Genomic DNA, 24,416 nt, shown 5'->3' on the forward strand with positions numbered 1-24,416 from the left:
TACATATTGTTTTCAGGCAGATTTTCTAATTTTAATAGAGATACTGTGCTGTATCGTACCCACAGAAACATTTATATGAATGTACCAAAGGAAGAGACCGCTTGTAGCAGACTGAGCAATGTTTACTAGTTCAACTGCAATATCCTGTATACAACAACAAAATATACAATGTTACAGCTCCACCTAGTGGTAACTCCAGTAATACAACACAATACATGACATCACCCTTTCTTTGGATTATTTTTTAAGTATGTGACTCAGTTATTCAATACTAAACTACTATATCCTTAACTCTACTCAGTTTCTACCCTTCCTTAAACAGTCTCTGCCATTATTCTCAATGCTCTACCAAAATGTGAAGTTTTTTCACTGTTGTGACAAGCCGCTCCTCTGAGTTTTGTAAGCTTTTTATTTATTTTTAATATTTCTTTAAACCGTTTAACTGATAGCTTTAATCGATCAAAATGTTTAATGTCAGTTAAACGGTTAATTATTAATGTTCCTAGTTGATTTATGTGTGATAGGTGATGTAGGTGATGACCTTGCAGGTAAGTGTCTTTCTTGGTTCTCATTTTGTTCCGGTCCTGTTCCTGCTGGCTAATATCCATTCTCCACTAGTTGAATCAGGTACACAACGTAAGAGCTACAGAGAAAACTAACAAAATTATGATAATATGTATTAATGTGATACACCAGTAATGTTATACTTTTACTCCATCACAGTTATCTGATGTATTCAGTATTACCAATACCACCAGTGCCAATTCAGACTAAATCCATTTATTTTCTTTAGTTTTAGATCTATATTTTAGATTTAGTTTTATATTTCCACCCATTTGTGACTGATGGAGAAAAACAGAGCATGCGTGAGTAGTTGTTTTAATAAGTGCATTGTGGTGTAACTGATAACATAAATGGCTTTATACCATTATTTATGAAAATGAGAAATCATTTCAGAGAAGATGTATTCGTTTGTGTTACATTAAAATAGGCCAATAAGAAAGAACTATGTGCAATCCAAAAAACATTTAAACTAGGGATGCTCATTTTAAAAAATGTTCTTAACCGATAACCGACCCTCGTTAACCGATTATTAACCGTTAAGCGAAAAGATTTGTGCCTCGCATGCAGCGGTGTACCAGCGTTGTGGTGTTATAGCTGTGAACGTAGGTGTAGCAGTGTGTGTACAGTTTATTTGTCGGTGAATAAATGCTACGAAACTACAACTCCTCTGCTCAAGCGAGTTGGAACTGTTCTTTTAATACATCCATGGAGAGACCTGAGCCAACTTACTGTATCCTGTAACTCCAGCTCCGCCTGTTAAGGTGGGCTGTTAAGATGGACCAGCTTTTCTCCTTAAAGAGATGAGCCGCTCCTCTGAGCCACTCAGCTTTTGAATTAATTATTAAAAAATGTTTTAACTGATAGCGTTAATCGGTTAAAATGCTTAATGTCGGTTAACGGTTAAACGGTTCATTATTGACATCCCTAATTTAAACCATGAGACAAAACCATGTTCCAAAGCTACAGGGTGGTGACATTTTCACCACACAAACTCCGCTACAATCTTGTGATGTTATACGTGTAAGTATAATCTTTGTAGACTGATTTAAAAGACTAATATAACCCAACACAACAGAAGAAGAAATTTAGAAGTTGTTAGCTCAAAACTGTGCTATGGATCTACAGTGTGCTGCAGGAACACCGTCACTAAGCTGACAACAAATGTAAGCTCAGTTGCAACGGTTGATGCTATGGAATTTGTTGTGGTAGTTGTATTTGGAGCTATTGTGGTCTCATTTAACCTGGAACACACAAAGCTGTTGTCTGGATCGGTGCCACTGGAGGTGAATGTCACAAACCTAACATTCGCTCCCGCCACTTGAGCCGTGATCCAAATCTGGAATTCAGACACTCGGGCATAGACCTCAGGGAAACCAGGCAGGGCACAAGGTACTCCAAAACTGGTAATGCCAGCCTGGATCCACCGCGGGCCTTGTTTGCATTGCAAAGGTCCTCCGGAGTCACCCTGAAAGAGGAGAGACAAAACAGTTAATTAATCCTGCTGGTAGCATGCACAGAATAAGACTGGGGGAGCCTTACATAACTTAAAACATTCTCACAGACAATAACATTTTAATAGCAACAATTTAAAAGCTTACATTATAGTGCTGAAATTGGTAAAGAAGGATGTAAGACGAGAGATAGTATTTCAACTGCATGTGTGAGTATGCAAGAGTTTCTTTTGAGAGTGTCGAGGAAGAAAAACAAATCAAAAACAGCTACTTCAAATATTACAACAATGGATTGATTTTATTTTTCACCTGGCATGCTCCTTTGTTGTCTCGTCCCGCACACACCATTTCATCAGTGAGTATATCGCGGTAGTTGCAACTGCATTGATTTTGTCCAACGACAGGAATTTGAACCTCCTGCAGGGAGCCGTCAAAGGCTAATGGCACTGTGGGAGAGAGAGAGTATGAAATCATAAGGAACACTATTTCTTTTCATTCTTTTGCAGTTTTAAAGAGATTTGTTTTGGTGGTGGCGGCTTTTTTCTCATCAAATAACTTTTGTTGATTGGTGATTTTTTTTTTTTTTGTGTACTCGTTCATGTGACAGTGTACCATGTACCTGAAAATACAATTGAAAAAGAGTGTGGGTAGAGGATTAACTGTCACGAAACGAAACAAAGACTCTACAGCCATGCTAGCAGCTCTGTAAGGCTGTACCAGGCACAGCAGTGCTTTGAGTTAAATGCTAATGTCAGTATGCTAACATGCTCACAATGACTATGCAAACATGTTGATGTTTAGCAGGTACTGTGTTTATTATCTTGAGTTAGCATGCCAATACTCACCATCCTTGCTAAGTCTGCCCCAACCAGTGGTCCAGCAGGGGGTGGAGTTGTGAAACTGGCTGGTGCTACTTGCCAGGCAGACAGGTCTGATGAAGTCAGTGAAAGTGACAGGGCTGCTGAGCTTCATTAGGGCAATGTCGTTGTTAAACAAGGTGTTGTTGTAGTCAGGATGGCGGATGATCTGGGACACGGTGCGATTCACCTCATTATCATTAGGGCCAGACTGAGTCTCTCTGCCCAAGTACAGAAGATACATACGAGTAGAGTCCCTAGATAAAAGAATAAATCGATAAATACTCATTATAAAGACTAACTAACAGGTTGCATCAAGTTTTGTCTGCTGGTGTATCAGTAAAGTTCAGTTCATCAATTAAGGAAAGGCAGAGGTACCAGCAAGGTTTATAGGATGGTAGTGAGACCAGCTATGTTGTATGATTTGGAGGCAGTGGTGCTGACCAAAAGACAGGAGGCGGAGCTGGAGGTGGCAGAGTTGAAGATGCTAAGAATTTCGTTGGGAGTGACGAGAATGGATAGGATTAGGAATGAGTACAATAGAGGGACAGCTCAGGTTAGACGGTTTGGATCCAAAGCAAGAGAGGCGAGATTGAGATGGTTTGGACATGTACAAAGAAGATATGCGGGGTATATAAGGAGAAGGATGCTAAAGATGGAGCTTCCAGGCAAGAGGAAAAGAGGAAGGCCCAAGTGGAGGTTTATAGATGTGTTGAGGGAGGACATGCAGATGATCCGCTGTGGTGACCCCTAACCGGAGCAGCCGAAAGAAGAAGAAGAAGAATTAAGTAAAGGCAGACAAATGTAAGAAAAGCAAGAGTCTGACCCATACCATTCTGACTGTATACTCCCATTTCCCAAGAAAGGAAAGAACTAGACTCAAAATAAGAAACCCAGAGGACCTGTTTCAGAATGCAGGTTTAACCTCTTAACAATCCGCCGGCAGTATAAACGTGTTATTGCATACTGGGGTCCCTACACAGCCTTGGAATTGCATGAATTGGGTATGACTGGAAAGTTGTCACTCCTGTGGATTCAATGAGCCCATTTGTAGTCAAGTGTGATGTTAGTCCCCATAGTAAACATTTCATTGTAATTTGACAATTCTTTGAAACTTGACTTCACTGTATAAAATTACATGTTGTGACTTCTAGGATAATGAAACTTTACAACCACAAACTACAGACCTAGGGCATTCAGAGGATGTATGTCTGTCATAGGTATATTCACAATAAGGGGGTTTCTGAGCAGTTTCCAAAACAGAAGTGCTCACCATCCAATCACCAAAAAATGCAATTCTGTGTCAAAAGCTTTTCTTTCCACATCACAGCATGACCTTTTTCTATGGTGTTTCTCAAGGTCTTGGTGTATTAATGTGGTATTTTAAAGGTATTTTTTTTATCAATTCAGAAGGTTAAAGGGAAATTTGTCAAGTATTTAATACTGTTATCAACATGGTAGTGGACAAATATGCTTACTTTATATAAATGTATGTATATGAGTAGTGAGAGTAGAGGGATAGTGATTTCGGATTGAGAGGACGCTGGGGTGTATGTCGCCGCTTCTCATTCCCGTAGCAAAACTTTGCTTTTGTGTAAATCTGTGCCCATGTTCACTGCATGTAGGAATAAGTTATCATTATAAGTTGTCTCTACACTTCACTCTCTGGTGTTGCTAACTGTTCGAAGATTGTGCACATTTGGCTCTGTGTGCTCACCTTCTCCACTGGTCTGCTTCTCACGTCTGGACATCTCCATGCCACGACTCCAGGACTATCCACATTCTGTTCTGGCTACACTTTGCTGCTGCTGCGGTCCGAGGCTGGGAGCCACCTCCATGGATTGTGGGTCCAGTAATTAGCCGGCGTTCCACTGTTGCAGACATGGTGTTCTTCAAATACTCAACAACGCAACTCCTGGACCTCTTTTGTCACTTCACTCCAAACTGCATCGCTGACATTAAATCCCTCGGACTTCTACGTCGCCCCCATTATGTCCATAGAGCCTCCCGGTGCAAGTTTGTTTACTCGGATCATGGTTTTCCCTCCGTACTGTCTGACAGGCGCTCCAACACGCAGCTACGACGTCATCACAACAAACCACACGTGTGCACCCTGAACAATCTGAGGCCCCTGGTTTGTGTTGACAGTGTCATTCCCTCCACACTGCCTGCCCCAGCATTCACAAACAACAGTGCAACATTTATGCTGCAGAATGCTCGCTCACTTAACATAAAGCACTACTCATCCATTATATCATCACTGACAGGAAAATTGACTTTCTCTGCCTAACTGAGACTTGGCAAAATCAGCAGGATTTCATGGCACTTAATCAAGCCACTCCCCCTGGCTATGTCTACATACAGAAGCCTCGCTCCATGGGTCGTGGCGGCGGGCTGGCTGTTATACATCGAGCTGACATCCTGGTTAAAGAACTCCCACTACCCAATGTCACCTCGTTGGAGTCACTTTCTCCCTGGTTGGGTCTACACAGCTCCAGGTTGTCCTCATCTACCGCCCCCCTAAAGCCTCTACTACCTTCATGTCTGAGCTGTCTGAGCTTCTCACCTCTGTCTGCTCCATGTCTCCATCTACACTCCTGCTCGGTGACTTCAATATTCATGTGGACTCCACCAGCTGCTTGTTTGCCACTGAATTCTTGTCACTGTTGGACTGCTTCAACATCACACAGCATGTTAAAGGCCCCACCCACACTAAAGGCCACACGCTGGATCTGGTGTGCTCTGCTGGCACAATTCCCTCCCATCTGCAGTGCCTGGACCTTGCTGTTTCAGACCATCTCGCTGTTCTTCGCACTGTTCCCGTCACCCTGCCCAGGCAGCGCACAAAACGTACCATCTCATACAGGAACATCAAGACAGTGAGTACACCAGCTCTAAACGACCTGATAGCGACCCATCTGGCCTCAGATCCCCACGACACCTCTGCTGATGGGCTGGTTGCCCACTACAACGCCACTGTATACGGCAGCCTTGACTCCCTTGCCCCCCTCAAAACCCGGACTGTCTCCTATACCCGTCCTGCCCCCTGGTTCGCCACTGAACTTCGCACCCAAAAGACCACCGGCCGTCAACTGGAGAGGCTCTATAAAAGATCTGGCCTCACTTTCCACCTTGAGGCCTATAAAGTGCATGTGAGGGCCTACAAAGTAGCTCTCTCCCAGGCCAAAACACAGTTCTACACCACCATCATTGCCAACCAACAAAACCACCCCAGAATGCTGTTCACCACCATCAACTGGCTACTTCGCCCCCTAGATTCCCCCCCTTCCTAAAACTCAACAGCAACAAAACCGAGCTCATGGTTGTGGTTCCCAAGGCCCTGCTCCGGAAGGTTGGGGATTTACATCTAGACGTTGACGGCTGTTCTTTCTCCCCATCCTCGGAAGTCCGCAACCTGGGTGTCATCCTGGACCCAACTCTCTCATTCCAGTCTCAAATCGGGTTCATCACTAAATCCGCTTTCTTCCACCTAAAAAACATCTCTCGTCTCCGGAAATCACTAACTCCGTGGCAGAAACCCTAATCCATGTTTTCGTCACCTCTCGTTTGGACTACTGCTATGGAGTTCTGTCCGGGGTTCCCAGCAAAGCAGTTGTTGTGTTTATTTATGTCTATGTTAAGCGTCCTTTGGTTTCTTGAAAGGCGCTATATAAAACCAAGTTATTATTATTATTATTATATATTTATTATTGGAAATCAATTAGCAACAGAAAACAAGGACAAATATTGTCCAGAAATCCTATCATATAAAAAACCTTGCTCAAATCATAACATGGCAAGCCCAACAGGCAACAACAGCTGTCAGTGTGTCAGTGTGCTGACTTGACTATGACTTGCCCCAAATTGCTTGGGATTATCATAAAGTGGGCATGTCTGTAAAGGGGAGACTCGTGGGTACCCATAGAACCCATTTTCATTCACATATCTGGAAGTCAGAGGTCAAGGGACCCCTTTGAAAATGGCTATGACCGTTTTTCCTCGCCAAAATTTAGCATAAGTTTGGTGAGTTTTTTAGCCTCCTGCCAAGCTGATTGGGGAATGTAATCTCTTAACATACCTCACACTACAGGAATATCTAGCAAGATAATCTTTAGAACCATCAAGTAATCGAGGCTTTGCTGACGATTGTTGGGAGGGATGAGGCCCAAGATCGGCTCGATAATCGTGTAGTGTGTGCCCGGCATTAGGGATGTACCCCCAATAGGTTATACAGCTGTTACTATTCTTCAAAATAATTACCAAAGACAAATTTCATTAAAGATGGTAAAATTAATGGATGCTCCACTGTATCAAAAGCATAATAGAAATCTGAAAAAGAAAAATGCATTAGGCAACAGACGCAGGTGCTCTGAGTTTCTCTTACGTTATGATGCAGTGGGCTGCTGTGAGTACCCACTGGTTACTGATGAGGGTCCCTCCACAGATGTGTTGCCTATTGATGTGCACGCTGACCTGCCAGGGCCATGACCCAGCTGTGGCATTCACACCACCCACTATTCTTGTGTTCAGAGGTGCCATTCCACAATCTGGCAGAGCATAGACAACAGTATGTCAGTAAAGTAAAGTGAGGCTGATTCGTGTGTGACACTTTAAATGTTTTCCATTTGTAGCTGTGTTCATCGTTGTTACAGTGCATCTCTGCAATATATGACATGTGACTGTGCTTACCCTGAGCCTTTGACCCTGTAGGAAAAAGAGATGAGCATTAGTAGTATAGTAGATATGAGAAACTACAGCCATAAGGTGGCACTAGAGTTCCAGCTGCTTCTTCAACTCCTTATGATGTGTGTCATATTTTCTTATACACTGTTTCATTTACTTGGTCAGCCAAACGGCTTTAGACATTTTAAGATTGGCCCAAGACTTTTCCAAAGTACTGCACATCATGACAGTGTTTGATTTAACCCTTTGATGCGTATGATCATACAAATGTGATTGTTTTAGCAAACTAATCTAAACACTGAGGTGATGTACTGTAATATTGAAGTCAGATTGAACTGGGGAATGCCTGTTTTGCACATACACTGCAGCTGGTGATAAATGATGGATTTAACCTGTTTGTGCATTGGGTTATCGTTGCAGCTGGGCGGCTTATTAGGCACTTCAACCACAGTACCTCTGCATGCAAGGCACTAATCTTGTCGGTTAACACCCCGTTGCCACAGTGGTATCAACTACAAGTACATGAGCACACTATCAAACACGATACTGGTATCGGTGCATCCCTACTGTGGAACTTTATTGGATCTCTGTGATGCAAATAACTATAGAGCAGTTCCAGACTTTATGTTTGATGACATCACAAATTTGAGTATTAGGACTCTAGTTTTTGGACTTGGGAAATAATTGTTCATGTTTACTAATATTTTTTGTACTGTCTTAGACCATAGGAATAACATGTACAAAATTTGAAAATGGGCGTAGTTCTTCTTTAAGGCTGAGCCTTTGCCGCAGTGGGCCGGGTCCGAGTTTGAGTTGTTTGACCTAACAAATCTAAGCTGGAAGCCCAGACATTGTTTTGTTGCACCTCTGAAAGTAACCACTTGACAACACACCTGTAATGTTTTACAAACATTTCATCATTGATTATTATCACAATTGTAAAATCATTAATTGATAGCTCTGTGCAATACAACAGCCGTGCCATACACCCCGTCTTTATGAAGTTTATATTAAGAGGTGTTTTTAACTGTGTGTAAAAGAAACTGACATTTCAACATAAAAATTTACAATCCAGCACATCTACATCCTTAAAAATGACCATAACGTCAAAGCCTCTCTAACACAGTAAACAAAAACTAAACACAAGCTTTAAAAGAGAGGATGTATTGGTTTGAAATAGATAATAAATTGGTAACTCGGTGTAAAAGCTCACCTTGCCCAGTGAGGATGGCACACATCAGGAGTATCAACAGAGTCCAGGCTGCCATGCTGTGCTGTCACTTAATTTTGCCTTCAGTAAGCGCAGAGAGTCTTTCTTGTTATAAGCTTTTGTCTTTGTCACTCCCCAGCCACCCACATGCACTGTTATATATATGGAGTGGCCACTCCCTCCATCATACCGTTTTTCTTGATAAGTCAGGTGTAGTTTCATTTACTGGGTCACGGAAGCCCACATGTAATGCCTCCAAACATTAATTATTTTGTCTCCAGATATTTCTATCTGGATACCAATGCATTTATTACTGTAGGTCTACTATCAAATTGCAAGCATAGAAAGAATAGAGTTTACAGTATATATGGCTTTATTTTCTGTCTTGCCTCACTAATAACCAGCCAGTAGTTGAAGTAACCATACTATATTCTCCTTGATACTGCCATAAAAGTCTCGGCTATCATATGTAGGAGCGATATACTGTATGTGTTGGAGTAGTTCCCAAGTGAACATTTTGTACTGTTGCATACAAACTTGCTACCTAGATCAAACCTGTTTTTCTTAATTTTTTGGGTTTCTAGGCGTGGTCCGATAAGCCTACATGTGACAAAGGAAATGGAGCCAAACCTGAATGACTGACTGAATCACATGTTTTTTTTTTGGCTGGACCCAGGGCTCTAGACTAACTTTTCCACTGGTAGCATTGGTGCTACCAACTTTCTCAGTTGGTCACACAAGCACATGATTTGGTCGCACCCTTTTTTTTGGGTTACAGCATGGTATTAATCAATGACCTTGCATGCTAATAAATAGTTGTCTTAATTTACATACCCCAGTGAAACATTGACAATGCCTCGAAACTTGATATTTGCAAAATATTTTAACTAACAAGTTTAGAGTTGCCTGCAACGGACGGACCACATTGCCTACAATTAAAACACAGCACAGCTTTCCCTTGTACCGTAACCACGGGTACTATGTTAGCCATTGTGGCTGAAAGTGGTACTTCTTTTTCTTCACCTGTCTGTCAGCCAGTCTCTCCGTGCCTGTTGCACATTCATCATCGGTGGTGTCTGAGTCGGCACCTCTGTTAGACTCTCCCTCACCACCAGCTTCCTCCTTTCTCTCATTTTTTTTTTTTTTAATAATCAACGATAGACCGCTTCATTTTGGTGAACAGCGAAACTTTGGCGCCCTACAGTGTGTGATGCGCGTGAGCAGGGTCTGAAATTAACTTTTTTCCATTAACTGTGGTTTGTTATTGTCATCTGTAGTGGTTATTTGCATAAAAACATAATTATTAATTGTGATTATTTAAATATAATATGTATAATCATAATTCCCTTTCTATTATCTATTTTATATTGCTGTGAAAAAAATAGCATTTGGTCGAATTTTCTTTTTCTTTCACTATAATTTGCTCGGGCCAGATTGTGTGAATGCTGGGACCTGCATTGATTTTGACTGACTGTTATGTCAGGAGGGTCGGGCCTACGCTCAAAACCTTCAGGGTTCAGTGTTTCCCCTAGGACAAACACATTTCTTTTGGCACAATTTTTTTTGTGTACTCACCAAACGCGCCATAGGTTTCTATGTCTGCCGGCATCAGAAGGGCTCTTGAGGCCTAAGTATGCTACATAGCTACAGTACATTTGTGCTCAGTAATCAGCAAGGGAAATGTCTGTCTGGCTTACATATGAAGTGTCTCAACTAGGGCTGTCAAAGGTATAATAACCATTAACACAAATTTGTTTTAACGCTACTGATTTCTTTAACGCATTAACACAACTTGTGATTTTTAGGTTGTAGTGGGCTCAGTATTAAAGATAGAGTGAAAATACTGGCATCATATGAAACTAGAAAACCTAAGAAATTCATTGACCTCTGACCTCAAGATATGTGAATGAAAATGGTTTCTATGGGTACCTAAGAGTCTCTCCTTTACACACATGCCCACACTTTTAAGAATTTCCCAGTAAGATAACAGTAAAGAACTGGCAGCAGGGTTGCCTTTATGTTACTGTAAAATTAACATTATTATACCGTGGCTGAAATTTACAGCTTTGTACTGTTAATGAAAAATACAGTTTGAACTGTTTTTTTTTTATTAATTTCACAGTATTTTACAGTTAATTTACTGTTTAAAGATACATTATATAGCTGTTTTTCACCTTTCTTTTACATTATCTTACTGATTTGTTTTAATGCACTATTTAGGTTGTATTTTTTACATACATTTTAATAAACATAATTTTTTGCCTAGATGAATAGACTTAGCAGGTTACAGACATAGGAATAGTCACACTAAATACAATTAAAGACACTTGTTAGGAAAAAGGCTATAATAGACTTGTTGACACTTTTCCCAAAATGTCTGTCTATAGCTGGCTACAAGCACAGAATGCAAACCAGAACAACATGTGAGTGAAGAACAATAAAGCTAATTCACTGATTTTACAATCATGTACAATGTACAAGCCTCACATGAGCAGATCAGGTCCCAGAATTAAAAAAACACAGCATGAAACTGTTATTCATGATACTTTAGACAGTTGATCAGCAGTAAAGTGCTGTTTTTGAAGAATGCATTATAGTTCAGTTAAAAAACGACCTATGAGCGTAATTTAACAGGTTTTCTTTTGTATTAACAGTAAAGCACTGTTTTTAGCAATAACAGGTTAATACTGTTGAAATCCTGCTGTAAATTAACAGCAATTGTTTACAGTGTACTTTATGACCCATGTTCAACCCTTCTTTTATCAATTCAAACCAAGCCAGCCTACATGGGTCAATCCCTGGTCATGACGATTCAGATACGACCTGGGTCACAACCTGGGAGCAATACACACCAATTAGTTCAGGTGCTGGAAATGGGCAGGTGGTTTACACGTCTGGAGGATTTCAGAGAGGGGATGTCAGTAACATCATCAATGTGTGTAAAAACATAAAATGTCACAGAATGATACATGTTTTTGGGGCTAATATGGTGTAAATATAGTAGGCCTAGCATTTTTACCTTTGTAAAATGCTAAATTATGTTATACTGTGTTACATGGAGCTTTAATGTATGCAAAAACATACAGACAACATACAGACTTATAGCATCTCTCAATCAACACTTATGAACCTTTGTTCCTCTGTCTATCTAGAGTTCATCAAGACTACATTGTGCTCTCTAATATGATAATATACATTAACAAAAAGGTTACAGAAATTAAATGTATATTTCACTCACTCTTCCATCCCAGCAACGATTTGCTACATATAGTGGGCCTACTAAAGTTTTTCCGCTGGGCATGTGGTAGCTGTTAGATCATGTAAGAGCTTGTCCAAATGGAATAAAATGAGTTTGTATTTCAAGAAGTTTGCTAATTGCTCGATAAATGTAATAAGGTTTCTATACAAACTAGGACTGGGTTTGTTACTTTATAACAGATGGAACAGGCGACACGTACAGTATCTTTTTGCAAGTTTATTTGAAAAACATTTAATTAAAAAAATGTACACAACAGAAAATGTGCAAACATGCTTTAAAAACGGATGCATTCACAGCTGGTGGTACCGCGAGGTGTTCGGCTTGCATGGTGTGTTTCTGTTTTTGTGTACGGCGGATGCCTTTCTCATTCAGCAGCCTTGTTATGTTCATATACACTACACTATGATTCACACAACTTTATTTATCCCAGAAGGGCAATTCAGTTTTTACAATCTACTCAGACCATACACAAACTCACAGACACACAGAGAGCAGCAGTCACCAGTATGTCAGAGACAGCAGATAAGTGAGTACATAAATAAATAATTATGTTGTCCCTCATCGTACCGGTCATCTGCCACTTAAATTCTTCCTTTACCACGGTTGGCCAGAAACCAGGGTTGGCCTCAAAGTCTTGCCACATATCCACGTTGTTCAAATCGTCGGAGGGTGGTATTGCGCTGATGCGGTTATCAGCCCAGCCCAAAGTATAATATTTGTAAAATGCTGACAAACACAACACAATAGAAGAAGAATTTTTGAAGTTGTCAGTGCAAAACTGTGCTATGGAGCTATAATGTGCTGCAGGACCACTGTCACTAAGCTGACAACAAATGTAAGCTCAGTTGCAACGGTTGATGCTGTGGAAGTTGTATTTGGAGCTGCTGTGGTCTCATTTCTGAAGAATGCCCTGGGACACCTAAAGCTGTTGTCTGAATCGGTGCCACTGGGAGTGACTGTCACAAAGCCAACTTTCGCTCCCGCTACTTGAGCCGTGATCCAAGTCTGGAATTCAGACACTCGGGCAAAGACTTCAGGGAAACCCTTCAAGGCACAAGGTACTCCAAAACTGGTAATGCCAGCCTGAATCCACCGCGAGCCTTGTTTGTATTGCAAAGGTCCTCCGGAGTCCCCCTGAAAGAGGAGAGACAAACAGTTAATTAATCCTGCTGGTAACATGCACAGAATAAGACTGGAGTAGCCTTACATAGCCTAAAACATTCTCACTGACAATAACATTTTAATAGCAACAATTTAAAAGTTTACATCATGGTGCGTAAATTGCTAGAGAGAGATATAAGATGAGAGATAGTATTTTAACTGCATGTGTGAGTATACAAGAGTTTCTTTTGAGAGTGTCCAGGAAGGGAAAAAAAAAACAAAGCAGTCAGTACAACGACTTAAAATATTACAACAATGGATTATTATTCTAACCTGGCATATTCCTTTGTTCTCTTCTCCCGCACAGATCATTTTTTCAGTGACTTTTACATTTGTCACTGGGCCGTAGTTGCAACTGCATTGATTGTGTCCAACGACAGGAATCTGAACCTCTTGCAGGGCGTTATCAAGTTTTAAGGGCACTGTGGGAAAGAGAGAGAGAGTGTGAAATCAGAAGATGCACTATTTATTTTCCTTCATTTGCACAGTTTTAAAGAGATTGTTTTTGGTGGTGGTGGCGGCTTTTTTCTCGCCAAATAACTTGATTGATGATTTGTGCGTGTGTGTGTCTGAGACAAGCCCAACAAGAGTCAACAAGGCTTCTCCCAATTCAATAGTTCCTGCACCATGAACGTTTATTTGTTAATGTGACAGTGCACCCTGTACCTGGGAATGCAATTGAAAAAGAGTGTGGGTAGAGGATTAACGGTCAGGAAACAAGACTAAGAGTGTACAGCCATGCTAGCGGCTCTGTAAGGCTGTACCAGGCACAGCAGTGCTATGAGTCAAATGCTAATGTCAGTATGCTAACATGCCAACATGTTTGATGTTTAGCAGGTACTGTGTTTACTATCTTGAGTTAGCATGCCAATACTCACAATCCTTTCCAAGATTACCCCAACCAGTGGTCCAGCAGGGGGTTGATGTGTGAAACTGGCTGGTGCTACTTGCCAGGCAGACAGGTCTGATGTAGTCAGTGAAATTGACAGGGCTGCTGAGCTTCATTAGGGCAATGTCGTTGTTATACAATGATGGTTTGCTGTACTCCGGATGGACGATGGTCTCGGACACGGTGCGAGTCACCTCATGAACATTAGGGCCAGACTGAGTCTCTCTACCAAAGTAGAGAAGCCACGCACCAGTATATTCTCTGTATAAAAGAATAAATCAATAAATAATCATTATTAAAACAAACCGGTTCCATCAAGTTTTATCATAACTAGACTGCTGGTGTATTGAGTCTCCCCTTTACAGACGGGCAGTTTGGGGCAAAAACTGCAATTTTTTGCATGCAGTATAAATGTGTTATTTTGCCTCATCTAAAAATGGTGTATTTGAATATTCTTAAACTAAACTTTGAATTGCACAAAGTGGGTATGACTGTAAAGCTGAGACTCTTGTGAATTCAATGAGCCCAATTGTATTCATGTGTGATGATGTCAGTCCCCATACTAGCCATTTCATTCTAGTGAAACCAGTTTTTGAAACTTGACCTCATTGTATAAAATGACCTGTGGTGACCTCTACGATAGTCACCTCATGAAACTTTACAGCCACAAACTACAGACCTAGAGCATTCAGAGGATGGATGAATATCCTAGGTATATTCCCATCTGGTACAGAGATTGATAAGGCAACAGATGCAGGTGCTCTGAGTTTCTCTTACGTTATGATGCAGTGGCCTGCTGTGAGTACCCACTGGTTACTGATGAGGGTCCCTCCACAGATGTGTTGGCGAAACCCCGGGACATGGATGTGCACGCTGACCTGCCAGGGCCATGACCCAGCTTTGGCATCCTCACCACCCACTATCCTTGTGCTCAGAGGTGCAATTCCACAATCTGGCAGAGCATAGACAACTGTATGTCAGTACATATACAGTACAGTAAAGTGAGGCTAACTCATGTGTGAAGCTAAAAAGTGTTTTTCATTTGTAGCTGTTTTCATCGTTGTTACAGTGCATCTCTGAAAATATATGAAATGTGACTGTGCTTACCCTGAGCCTTTGATCCTGTAGGAAAGAGAGTTAAAAAAAACGAGTTAAAAACGTTACTTACATCTGTATGCCTCAATGTGTGTGTGTTTTAATGAAGCTTATGCGTAAATTGTGAAAAGTGCAATCTCATTCATTCTCATTCATTCTGGGTCTCTCTCTCATGGGCTATTACTGTCATCTGATTATGGGCGTCTCTCTTTTCAGTGACCAATCAGATCTTGCCACATCTCCCTAAACCAATCACATCGTTGCTGTCAAAGGTTTAAAACTGGTCTCCTCTATGCTGCTTTCAGTGTCAGTATCAGCACATCTTTTCACTACCACCATCACCAGTGTTTAGACCCGGGGGGGAATAATCCTAATCCAACTACGGCATCACTTCCCCCTTACCATGTCACATTGGGTCTAAATCGCCAAAGACTGTTACTATTCATAAATTTGTGCACTTTGTAATAAATTACCATTCAATTCATACGAGTCTCTCCTGATTGAAATGTTGTTAGACGCCACAAATCTAAGTTGGAAGGGCAGACGTTGTTTTGTTGCAGGAACAGATGCAAGGAGTCATGAAAGGGACAAGTCATTAACCCCGTCACACAGCCTGTTCAAGGCAGGAGTGTTACACATTTATTCCGCCTCGCTGTTCTGTATGAAAGGTATGGAGACGGAATGAGAGGACAGAGTTGCTCCGCCGCTGAGCCGGCAGCGGAGGTCGTAACAGAGCCGAGCTGGCGTGCTATCTAAAATCACACACTGGGTTCAGTGTAAAAAAAAGAAAAGCCGGCGTAAGGACAGATCTTCTTTACGGCAATATTGCGGAAACTAATATCTATAACTATATCTCAAACCCCTTTGCAACTGCTGAGACACTTGAAAGTAACCACTTGACAACACACCTGTAATGTTTTACAAACATTTCATTATAGATTATTATCACAATTGTAAAAGCATAATTTGATAGCTCTGTACAATACAACAGCCGTGCCATACACCCCGTCTTTATGAAGTTTATATTAAGAGATGTTATTAACTGTCTGTAAGAGAAACTGACATTTCAACATAAGACAATCCAGCACATTTACATCCTTAAAAATGACCATAACGTCAAAGCCTCTCTAACACGGAAAACAAAAACTAAACACTAGCTTTAAAAGAGAGGATGTATTGGTTTGAAATAGATAATAAATTGGTAAATCGGTGTAAAAGCTCACCTTGCCCAGTGAGGACGGCACACATCAGGAGTATCAACAGAGTCCAGGCTGCCATGCTGTGCTGTCAGTAAATTTTGCCTTCAGTAAGCACAGAGTCTTTCTTGTAATTAGCTTTTGTCTTTGTCACTCCTCAGCCGCTCGCAGTGTTATATATATGGAGTGACCACTCCCTACATCAATCAAGTTTTTCTTGATACGTCAGGTGTACATTAATTAAATCTGTCACGGAAATTCACATGCAATGCCTGGGGAACATTAATTAGTTTGTCTCTAGATATTTCTATCTGGATACCAATGCTTCTATTACTGTAGACCTACTTGGAAATTGCAAACATGGAAAGCATAGAGTTTATATGTGGCTTGTATGTGTCTATCTATATTTTCTGTCTTACATCACTAATAACCAGCCAGTAGTTTTATTAACCATCCTTTATTCTCCTTGATACTGTCAGAGAAATCTTGGCTATTGTGTGTAGGTGTGGTATTTCAGCTGGAGTATGACTCAAGTGCACATTTTGTAATGATGTAATTAGTAAAGGTGGGGCTAATTGGTTTTCATTATCTAAATTATTATCTGGAAGTCACTAGTAACTGGCTGCCCACATGTTTAACCATTACATTTAACTTGTGGCCGGAAGTACTGAAGGTTAATGGCCTCCTTTGTTTTTTTCCACATGTAGAAAAAGGACAGTAACTCAATTAATGACAATTTTACAAAAGTTTCACCATTCACAATCAATTGATTTTTAAACGAATGGATCAACTTCTTTAATATTTTCCTTTCTTGCGAAGGGTTAAATGAGAAGACTGACTCTCATGTTTGTCCAGTAAATATGAAGCTCCAGCCAGCAGCTGGTTAGCTTAGTTCACAGTTGCACAAAGACTGGCAACAGAGGGAGAGAGCTAGCCCGGCTCTGTCCACAGGTAATACATTCTGGGAAACCAGAAAAGTCTTCAGGAAGAATTTTGTTCAGATTTCAGGGTATAAAATACCTATATATCAGCTATATGTTTTAAGTAGTGGTAGTTGCATAATAAATTCATCACTGTAAGCTTAAAATCTCATATTTCGTTTAGAGAGACTAATAAAAACAAACAGACTTTTTCTATTCAGTCTGTTTTGAAACAATTTTAAATGATGTCATGTCTTACCATTTACTTAGTTATTGGTTGCATCTGAAATTCCATACTAACATGCTATTTAGTACGCTCAAACAGTATGTGAGAAATTTTAGTAAGTCCGAAACCTTAGTATGAAACCAATAGTACATGAATTGCATACTATTTCCGGTAAAATATTATAGTGTGCAAAGCTGGCCACTACGGCTGCATCAATATCCCACAATGCAATGCAATAGTGACGTACGGACGTTGACGGACAGCTCTGTAACATCAATAACGCTTCAATTTAACTGTAAGTATAAGATTATACTTTGCTAGGCATAATATATATATTTTAAATTAATTCAGACTTTGATTCTCACAAAGCGTTGTTTTGGTCACATTAGGTTGGCACGGGTTACCATGGTTACACGTTTGCCAACCGGCAAGGAGGCCCTCAGAAAGTGACAATGTAAATTAGAGCTCAATGCAGTTTTTACCAAGTTGCTGGTGTACGATTTATTATTTTAATAATAAAGAACAACTCAGTAAATTTATATCTATGTATTTATTTGTTAGGAAAGAAATATTTAAGTCAATCCTGATATTGCACATAAAAAAATTATTCCAGTCACTTCCTCACAGTGAGGGATACAGCTTATGGTATCGGATCGGTACCAAAGCCCAGGTATCTCCATCGGTATCCGGACTGAAAATGTCTGATGCATCCGGTGCATCCCTAGTAAGAGCAATGGGATGTGTGCTTGCTGCTCCACCCTGGCTGTTAGCGTGACTAATTTCAATTACTTAAGCATGACTGAAGGATGCAGGTGGAGGTGATTTCCCCAGGACGGAAATCTAATTTGTCAACAGTATCTGTTTGTTTAATCAGAGCTTGAAATGTACTCAGCGATTTAGATTTTGCTTGTTCTTAATATTCACTTGATTTTTATTTCCCTGCCCACCGTAGCTAGATATTTTGTTTGATTTAAACAGCTGTCTATGCTGGTTACACTTCACTAAACATGACAAAAATAGACTTGAAGCTTAAAAAAATGCAGGGACAACAGGGATAACTAAACAAGGATTATTGTTTATTACATTTCATATCACACACCATATGCATTCCTTTAACTTTCTAAATCCACAACCAAAATAAAAGCAAAGGACGATAATGAGCTCAAACCCGTGGTATTGCTGTGATGCGGTCATCAGTCCAGCCCTAGTCCATAATATTTGTAAAATGATGACAAACACAACACAACAGAAGAAGAAATTTAGAAGTTGTTTGTGCAAAACTGTGCTATGGAGTTACAATGTGCTGCAGGACCACTGTCACTAAGCTGACAACAAATGTAAGCTCAGTTGCAACAGTTGATGCTGTGGAAGTTGTATTTGGAGCTGCTATGGTCTCATTTCTAAAGAATGACCTGGGACACCTAAAGCGTTTGTCTGGATCGGTGCCACTAGGGGTGAATGTCACAAAGCTAACCTTCGCTCCACTCACTTTCTTCGTGATCCATTTCTGGAATTTAGAGACTCGGGCATAGACCTCCGGGAATTCACCCAAGGCACAAGGTACTCCAAAACTGGTAATGCCAGCCTGGATCCACCGCGAGCCTTGTTTGCATTGCAAAGGTCCTCCGGAGTCCCCCTGAAAGAGGAAAGACAAAACACAAACAGTTAATTAATCCTGCTGGTAACATGCACAGAGTAAGACAAGAGTAGCCTTACATAACTTAAAACATTCTCACAGACAATAACATTTTAATAGCAACAATTTTAAATTATGCATAATGGTGCGGAAATTGCTAGAGTTTCTTTTGAGAGTGTCCAGGAAGGGGAAAAAAAACAAAGCAGTCAGTACAACGACTTAAAATACTACAACAATGGATTATTATTCTAACCTGGCATGCTCCTTTGTTCTCTTCTCCCGCACAAATCATTCTTCCAGTAATTTTTACATCTGTCAGTGGGCTGTAGTTGCAACGGCACTGCCTTTTTCCCACGACAGGAATCTGAACCTCCTGCAGGGTTTCATCGGGATTTATGGGCACTGTGAGAGAGAGTATGAAATCAGAAGACACACTAGTTATTTTCCTTCTTTTGCACAGTTTTGAATAGATTTTATTTTTTGGCGGTGGCGGATTTTTTCTCGTAAAATAACTTTTTGATTGATGATTGTGCGTGTGTGTGTCTGAGACAAGCCCAACAACAGTATACAAGGCTTCTGACAATGCAATAGTTCCTGCACCATGAACATTTATTTGTTCATGTGACAGTGCACCCTGTACCTGAAAAAGTGAGTGGATAGAGGATTAACTGTCAGGAAACGAGACTGAGGTCGGGTTCAAACCTAAAGGTCCGGTCACTGAATCGAACCAATGCGAGGATGACACATTGTTTACATTTTCCAACTGATCCGGTTTGCGTTCACAAAGACAAAACTCAAACGGTCCAGAAATTGAAAAGAAAAGAAAAAAACTCACATGTTGGAAATGTCATTCGATCATTGGTCAGGCAGTTGGCAGGTAGAGAGATAATAGAGACAATAAACCGCTCCTAATTATCTAACTGGATATCATAAATCATGGAGCACCGTCAGATTCTGTTAATGTTGGTGTTGCTCTGGAGCACATATCAGCAAACTTTATTAGAGACAACAGGTAGTAAATCATTTATTAATGCAGGCATTTCGAGGAAGACGCTGTCTTAAGCCCATATGTTAAGGAGGTATCTCACTTCGTCGTGAGTCCAGGTTTGTCCCCTGCCACTAAACATTTTGCTAGCAAATGTGCTAATAGCCACCGGTAACCAAAACAGAAAAAGGAAACGTTCTTTTAGCCAACGAAATGACAGAAAAATGGTACACTTCCTGTGTTTGGTTCGAATGGTGTTCACACCAGAAATGAACCGCTCTAGAGTTCACTTGACAGTGGTCCGAGACCACCCCTTCGATGCGGACCAGAGAGCGGTTGTTTGGTTTCCGCACCAGAATCCGAGTCCGGCGTTCACACCAACCAAACGAACCGTACCAAGGGGGTAAATTCTCCAGGGTTCGATTCAACCAGACAAAACAAGGTTGGTGTGAACGCGCCCTAAGAGTGTACAGCCATGATAGCAGCTCTGTAAGGCTGTACCAGGCACAGCAGTTCTATGAGTTAAAAGCAGGTACTTTGCTTACTATCTTGGGTTAGCATGCCAATACTCACCATCCTTTCCAAGTCTGCCCCAACCAGTGCTCCAGCAGGGGGTTGTGCCGTGAAACTTGCTGGTCTTACTTGCCAGGCAGACAGGTCTGATGTAGTCAGTGAAAGTGAGAGGGCTGCTGAGCTTCATTAGGGCAATGTCGTTGTTAAACTGGTCGCTGCTGTAAGAAGGATGGACGATGATCTTGGACACGGTGCCAGACACCTCATGAACATTAGGGCCAGACTGAGTCTCTCTACCGAAGTAGAGAAGCCATCTACGAGTATCGCTTCTGTATAAGAAAATAAATCAATAAATAGTCATTATTAAAACTAAAAGGTTCCATCAAGTTTTATCATAACTAGACTGTACATTTTAGAAAGTTTATTCCAATCAATACCCATAAAACTGGGGGGGGGAGGGACGAGTCTCCCCTTTACAGACATGTCCACTTTATGCTAATCACATGCAGTCTGGGGCAAAAACCATGCAGTTTTTTGAATGCACTAGTGCACTTACCCTATGGGTTCAATGATAATAAAGCAGTGTGGAAGATCCGGGTAATTTTATACTAGGAAGTCAAACTTTTTGACAGCTCCTTATTGTCCTTGTTGGAGCATTATCTATGGGAACTGATTTTATTAATAAAGCCGTTTTGTTATTGTTGCTTCATGATTTCGTAGAATTCAGTTTTCCTGCGAACATTTCACCACTAAGTCAGCTAACCAACACAGGGTAATTGTCTGAGGCTAATGTGTCGCAAATACAACATTCAAAGCCAACATTGCTAACTTGTCAAATTACTGTTGGGCTAAATAAATGTTATGTATATTTCACTTATACTCTTGTGGACTCTTGTGTGTGTTTACTAAAGTAATTACTGTGTTGAAGTACAACTGAAAGATCAAAATGGAACAATTTACTGACCTGAATGTCAATGATTGTGCCTTTTCTACTTGACAAATTTACATTTGTGTGTTCTTTATGTGTGTTGATGTGAACCAGGCAATGGCTACCAGTTGTATGTTAGCTACAAGTGAAGAGTGACTTTGTTCTTAATCATGGGGTTTCCCGTCTGGTACAGAGATTGATAAGGCAACAGATGCAGGTGTTCTGAGTTTCTCTTACGTTACGATGCAGTGGGCTGCTGTGAGTACCCACTGGTCACTGATGAGGGTCGCTCCACAGATGTGTTGCCTATTGATGTGCACGCTGACCTGCCAGGGCCATGACCCTCCTTTGGCATTCTCACCACCCACTATTCTTGTGTTCAGAGGTGCCATTCCACAATCTGGCAGAGCATAGACAACTGTGTGTCAGTACATATACAGTACAGTAAAGTGAGGCTGATTCATGTGTGAAGCTAAAAGTGTTTTTCATTTGTAGCTGTTTGCATCGTTGTTACAGTGCATCTCTGAAAATATATGAAATGTGACTGTGCTTACCCTGAGCCTTTGATCCTGGAGGAAAGAGAGTTAAAAAAACATTACTTACATATGTATCTGTATTATATCTGTACACACACACAATGTGTGTGTGTGTTTAATGTTGTTAGACGCAACAAATCTAAGCTGGAAGGCCAGACATTGTTTTGTTGCAGGAACAGATGCATGAGTCATGAAATAGACAAGTCATTAACCCCTTCACACAGCCTGTTCAAGGCAGGACTGTTGCACACTTGGAGCACTTGAAAGTCACCACTTGACAACACACCTGTCATGTTTTATAGACAATTCATTATTGATTATAAGATAAGATCAGATATTCCTTTATTAGTCCCACAGTGGGGGAATTTGCAGTGTACAGCAGCAAAGGGGATAGTGCAGAAACAAGAAGCATCAGCTAAAAAAAGAAAAAAAGGCAAAACAAAGTGAAACAAAATATGAACAATTTAAATATAAGGAAATATAAAAATAGGAGCAGTATATACAGTATTATCACAATTGTAAAAGCATCAATTGATAACTCTGTACAATACAACAGCCGTGCCATACGCCCCGTCTTTATGAAGTTTATATTAAGAGGTGTTTTTAACTGACTGTAAGAGAAATATTTCAGATATTTCAGCGACATTTCAACATAATACAATCCAGCACATCTACATCCTTAAAAATCACCATAAAGTCAAAGCCTCTCTAACACGGTAAACAAAAACTAAACACAAGCTTTAAAAGAGAGGATGTATTGGTTTGAAATAGATAATAAATTGGTAACTCGGTGTAAAAGCTCACCTTGCCCAGTGAGGACGGCACACATCAGAAGTATCAACAGAGTCCAGGCTGCCATGCTGCGCTGTCACTAAATGTTGCCTTCAGTAAGCGCAGAGTCTTCTTATATATGTAGCATGTGTCTTCATCACTCTTCAGCCACTCACATGCACTGTTATGGACAATAACCACTCCCTACTCAAACCTGTTTTTTTGTGACACCTCAGGTGTTAATAATTATTTCATTACTAATATCATAATACTAATAATTACTCCGTCATGGAAGACCACATGTAATGCCTCCAACCATTCATTATTTTGTTCTGGATATCTCTCTGTCTGGGACACCAATGCATTTTTGTTTGGTTGTCTGGAAACCAGCAAAGACTTCAGGACGAATTTTGTTAACTTTTGACAGAGCCAGGCTAGCTTTTTCTAATCTTTATACTAAAAGTACAAGTACACTCGCATCTTCATCCATGTGACATTTGTTTATGTTGTTGCTACAGTGTAGATAAGCGTGCCAATCGTAGGATCCCAAAGCTATACATAGAGTTAACCTTCGCATTATGACTATATTGTTTGCCTCCAAAATCGAATGTCAAAAAAGACCCTCTCGCCCTCCTTCGTACATTAATACCCATGGCCATATAGTTCAGAGGATTGAGATTGGTGCGTGCTGCGCGCATTCATAGATTTCAGAGGAGACCGGCAGCATTGAGAAATGCCTTTGCACCTCTACTCGCCGACTGCTACTTGCGTTATAGAGCAGTCCACTTCCATGTTTTGGTACAGTTGGTTTGCTCACCTGGAGCGGGTTGCACCAACTGGTCTTTACTAAGCCTGGTCAGGGAGGAGAGCGGTGGGCAGCGCAGTCCTACTCGGCTAAATAACGGAGCTGACCGCTAACGTCAATGGCGGTTCCATTGTGTTGTGATGCGTTCAGGCTCTGTTCAGTAGAAATTAGTATTCAGCGAAGGTAAATTCTAAACGTTATTATGATGTGTTCAAATGTGTCTTGAAAAATTCCATTTTTGGCAAGAAACTTGAGTAAATACAGTTGTTTGAAGGAGCGAAGCCGGACTGTGCTGCCTACTGGCTGCTAACATGCGGGCAATCCGCATTGATTTTACTGTCTTTCAGAGGCTGTGGGAGGTTCAGTGTTAGAGCTAGAGTGAAGGTACTGATATCATATGAAACTAGAAAACCTAATCCTAATCCATACCAAACATGTCACGCTAGCTTGTCGGAAATTAAGCTAGATAACGCTCCAAAGTTAGGCTAAATTTTGGCGAGGAAAAACTGGCATGGCCATTTTCAAAGGGGTCCTTTATGATAATCACATGCAGTTTGGGGCAAAAAAACATGCAGTTTCTTGAATGCAGTATAAATGTGTTATTTTTGCCTATTTGAAAAATTATGTGTTTGAATATTTCTCCATACTGGGGTCCATAAACAGTCTTGGAATTACATCAATTGGGTATCAAACTGAGACTCTTGTTGATCCATTGAGCCCAGGTGTATTCA

General features: G+C 40.7%; 2 protein-coding genes across 6 annotated transcripts in view; one reads left to right on the forward strand and one right to left on the reverse strand.

Annotated features, from left to right (window-relative positions):
* si:ch211-180a12.2 overlaps positions 1 to 24,416 on the forward strand; it is a 44,489-nt gene that overhangs the window by 3,219 nt on the left and 16,854 nt on the right. The gene's annotated exons all lie outside the window — the stretch shown is intronic.
* Positions 1,153 to 21,980, reverse strand: zgc:123217 (uncharacterized protein LOC641414 homolog). 4 transcript variants are annotated; one of them, XM_037754834.1, is made up of 6 exons: positions 16,393 to 16,453; positions 7,562 to 7,576; positions 7,257 to 7,419; positions 2,861 to 3,129; positions 2,325 to 2,461; positions 1,153 to 2,029 (listed from the first exon to the last, which is right to left on the reverse strand). In XM_037754834.1, the coding sequence occupies exons 1-6, from the start codon at positions 16,445 to 16,447 to the stop codon at positions 1,676 to 1,678; spliced, it is 993 nt and encodes a 330-aa protein (XP_037610762.1). In that variant the 5' UTR covers positions 16,448 to 16,453; the 3' UTR covers positions 1,153 to 1,675. The 4 variants fall into 4 exon arrangements, with proteins under 4 accessions (XP_037610762.1, XP_037610761.1, XP_037610763.1 ...); XM_037754833.1 differs by lacking the exon at positions 16,393 to 16,453 and adding an exon at positions 8,769 to 9,031; XM_037754832.1 differs by lacking the exons at positions 1,153 to 2,029; positions 2,325 to 2,461; positions 2,861 to 3,129; positions 7,257 to 7,419; positions 7,562 to 7,576 and adding exons at positions 12,226 to 13,158; positions 13,459 to 13,607; positions 14,064 to 14,335; positions 14,852 to 15,026; positions 15,182 to 15,196 and having other exon boundaries at positions 16,393 to 16,449.

This window comes from Sebastes umbrosus, chromosome 20 (assembly GCF_015220745.1).
Source record: "Sebastes umbrosus isolate fSebUmb1 chromosome 20, fSebUmb1.pri, whole genome shotgun sequence".
NCBI lineage: Eukaryota > Metazoa > Chordata > Actinopteri > Perciformes > Sebastidae > Sebastes > Sebastes umbrosus.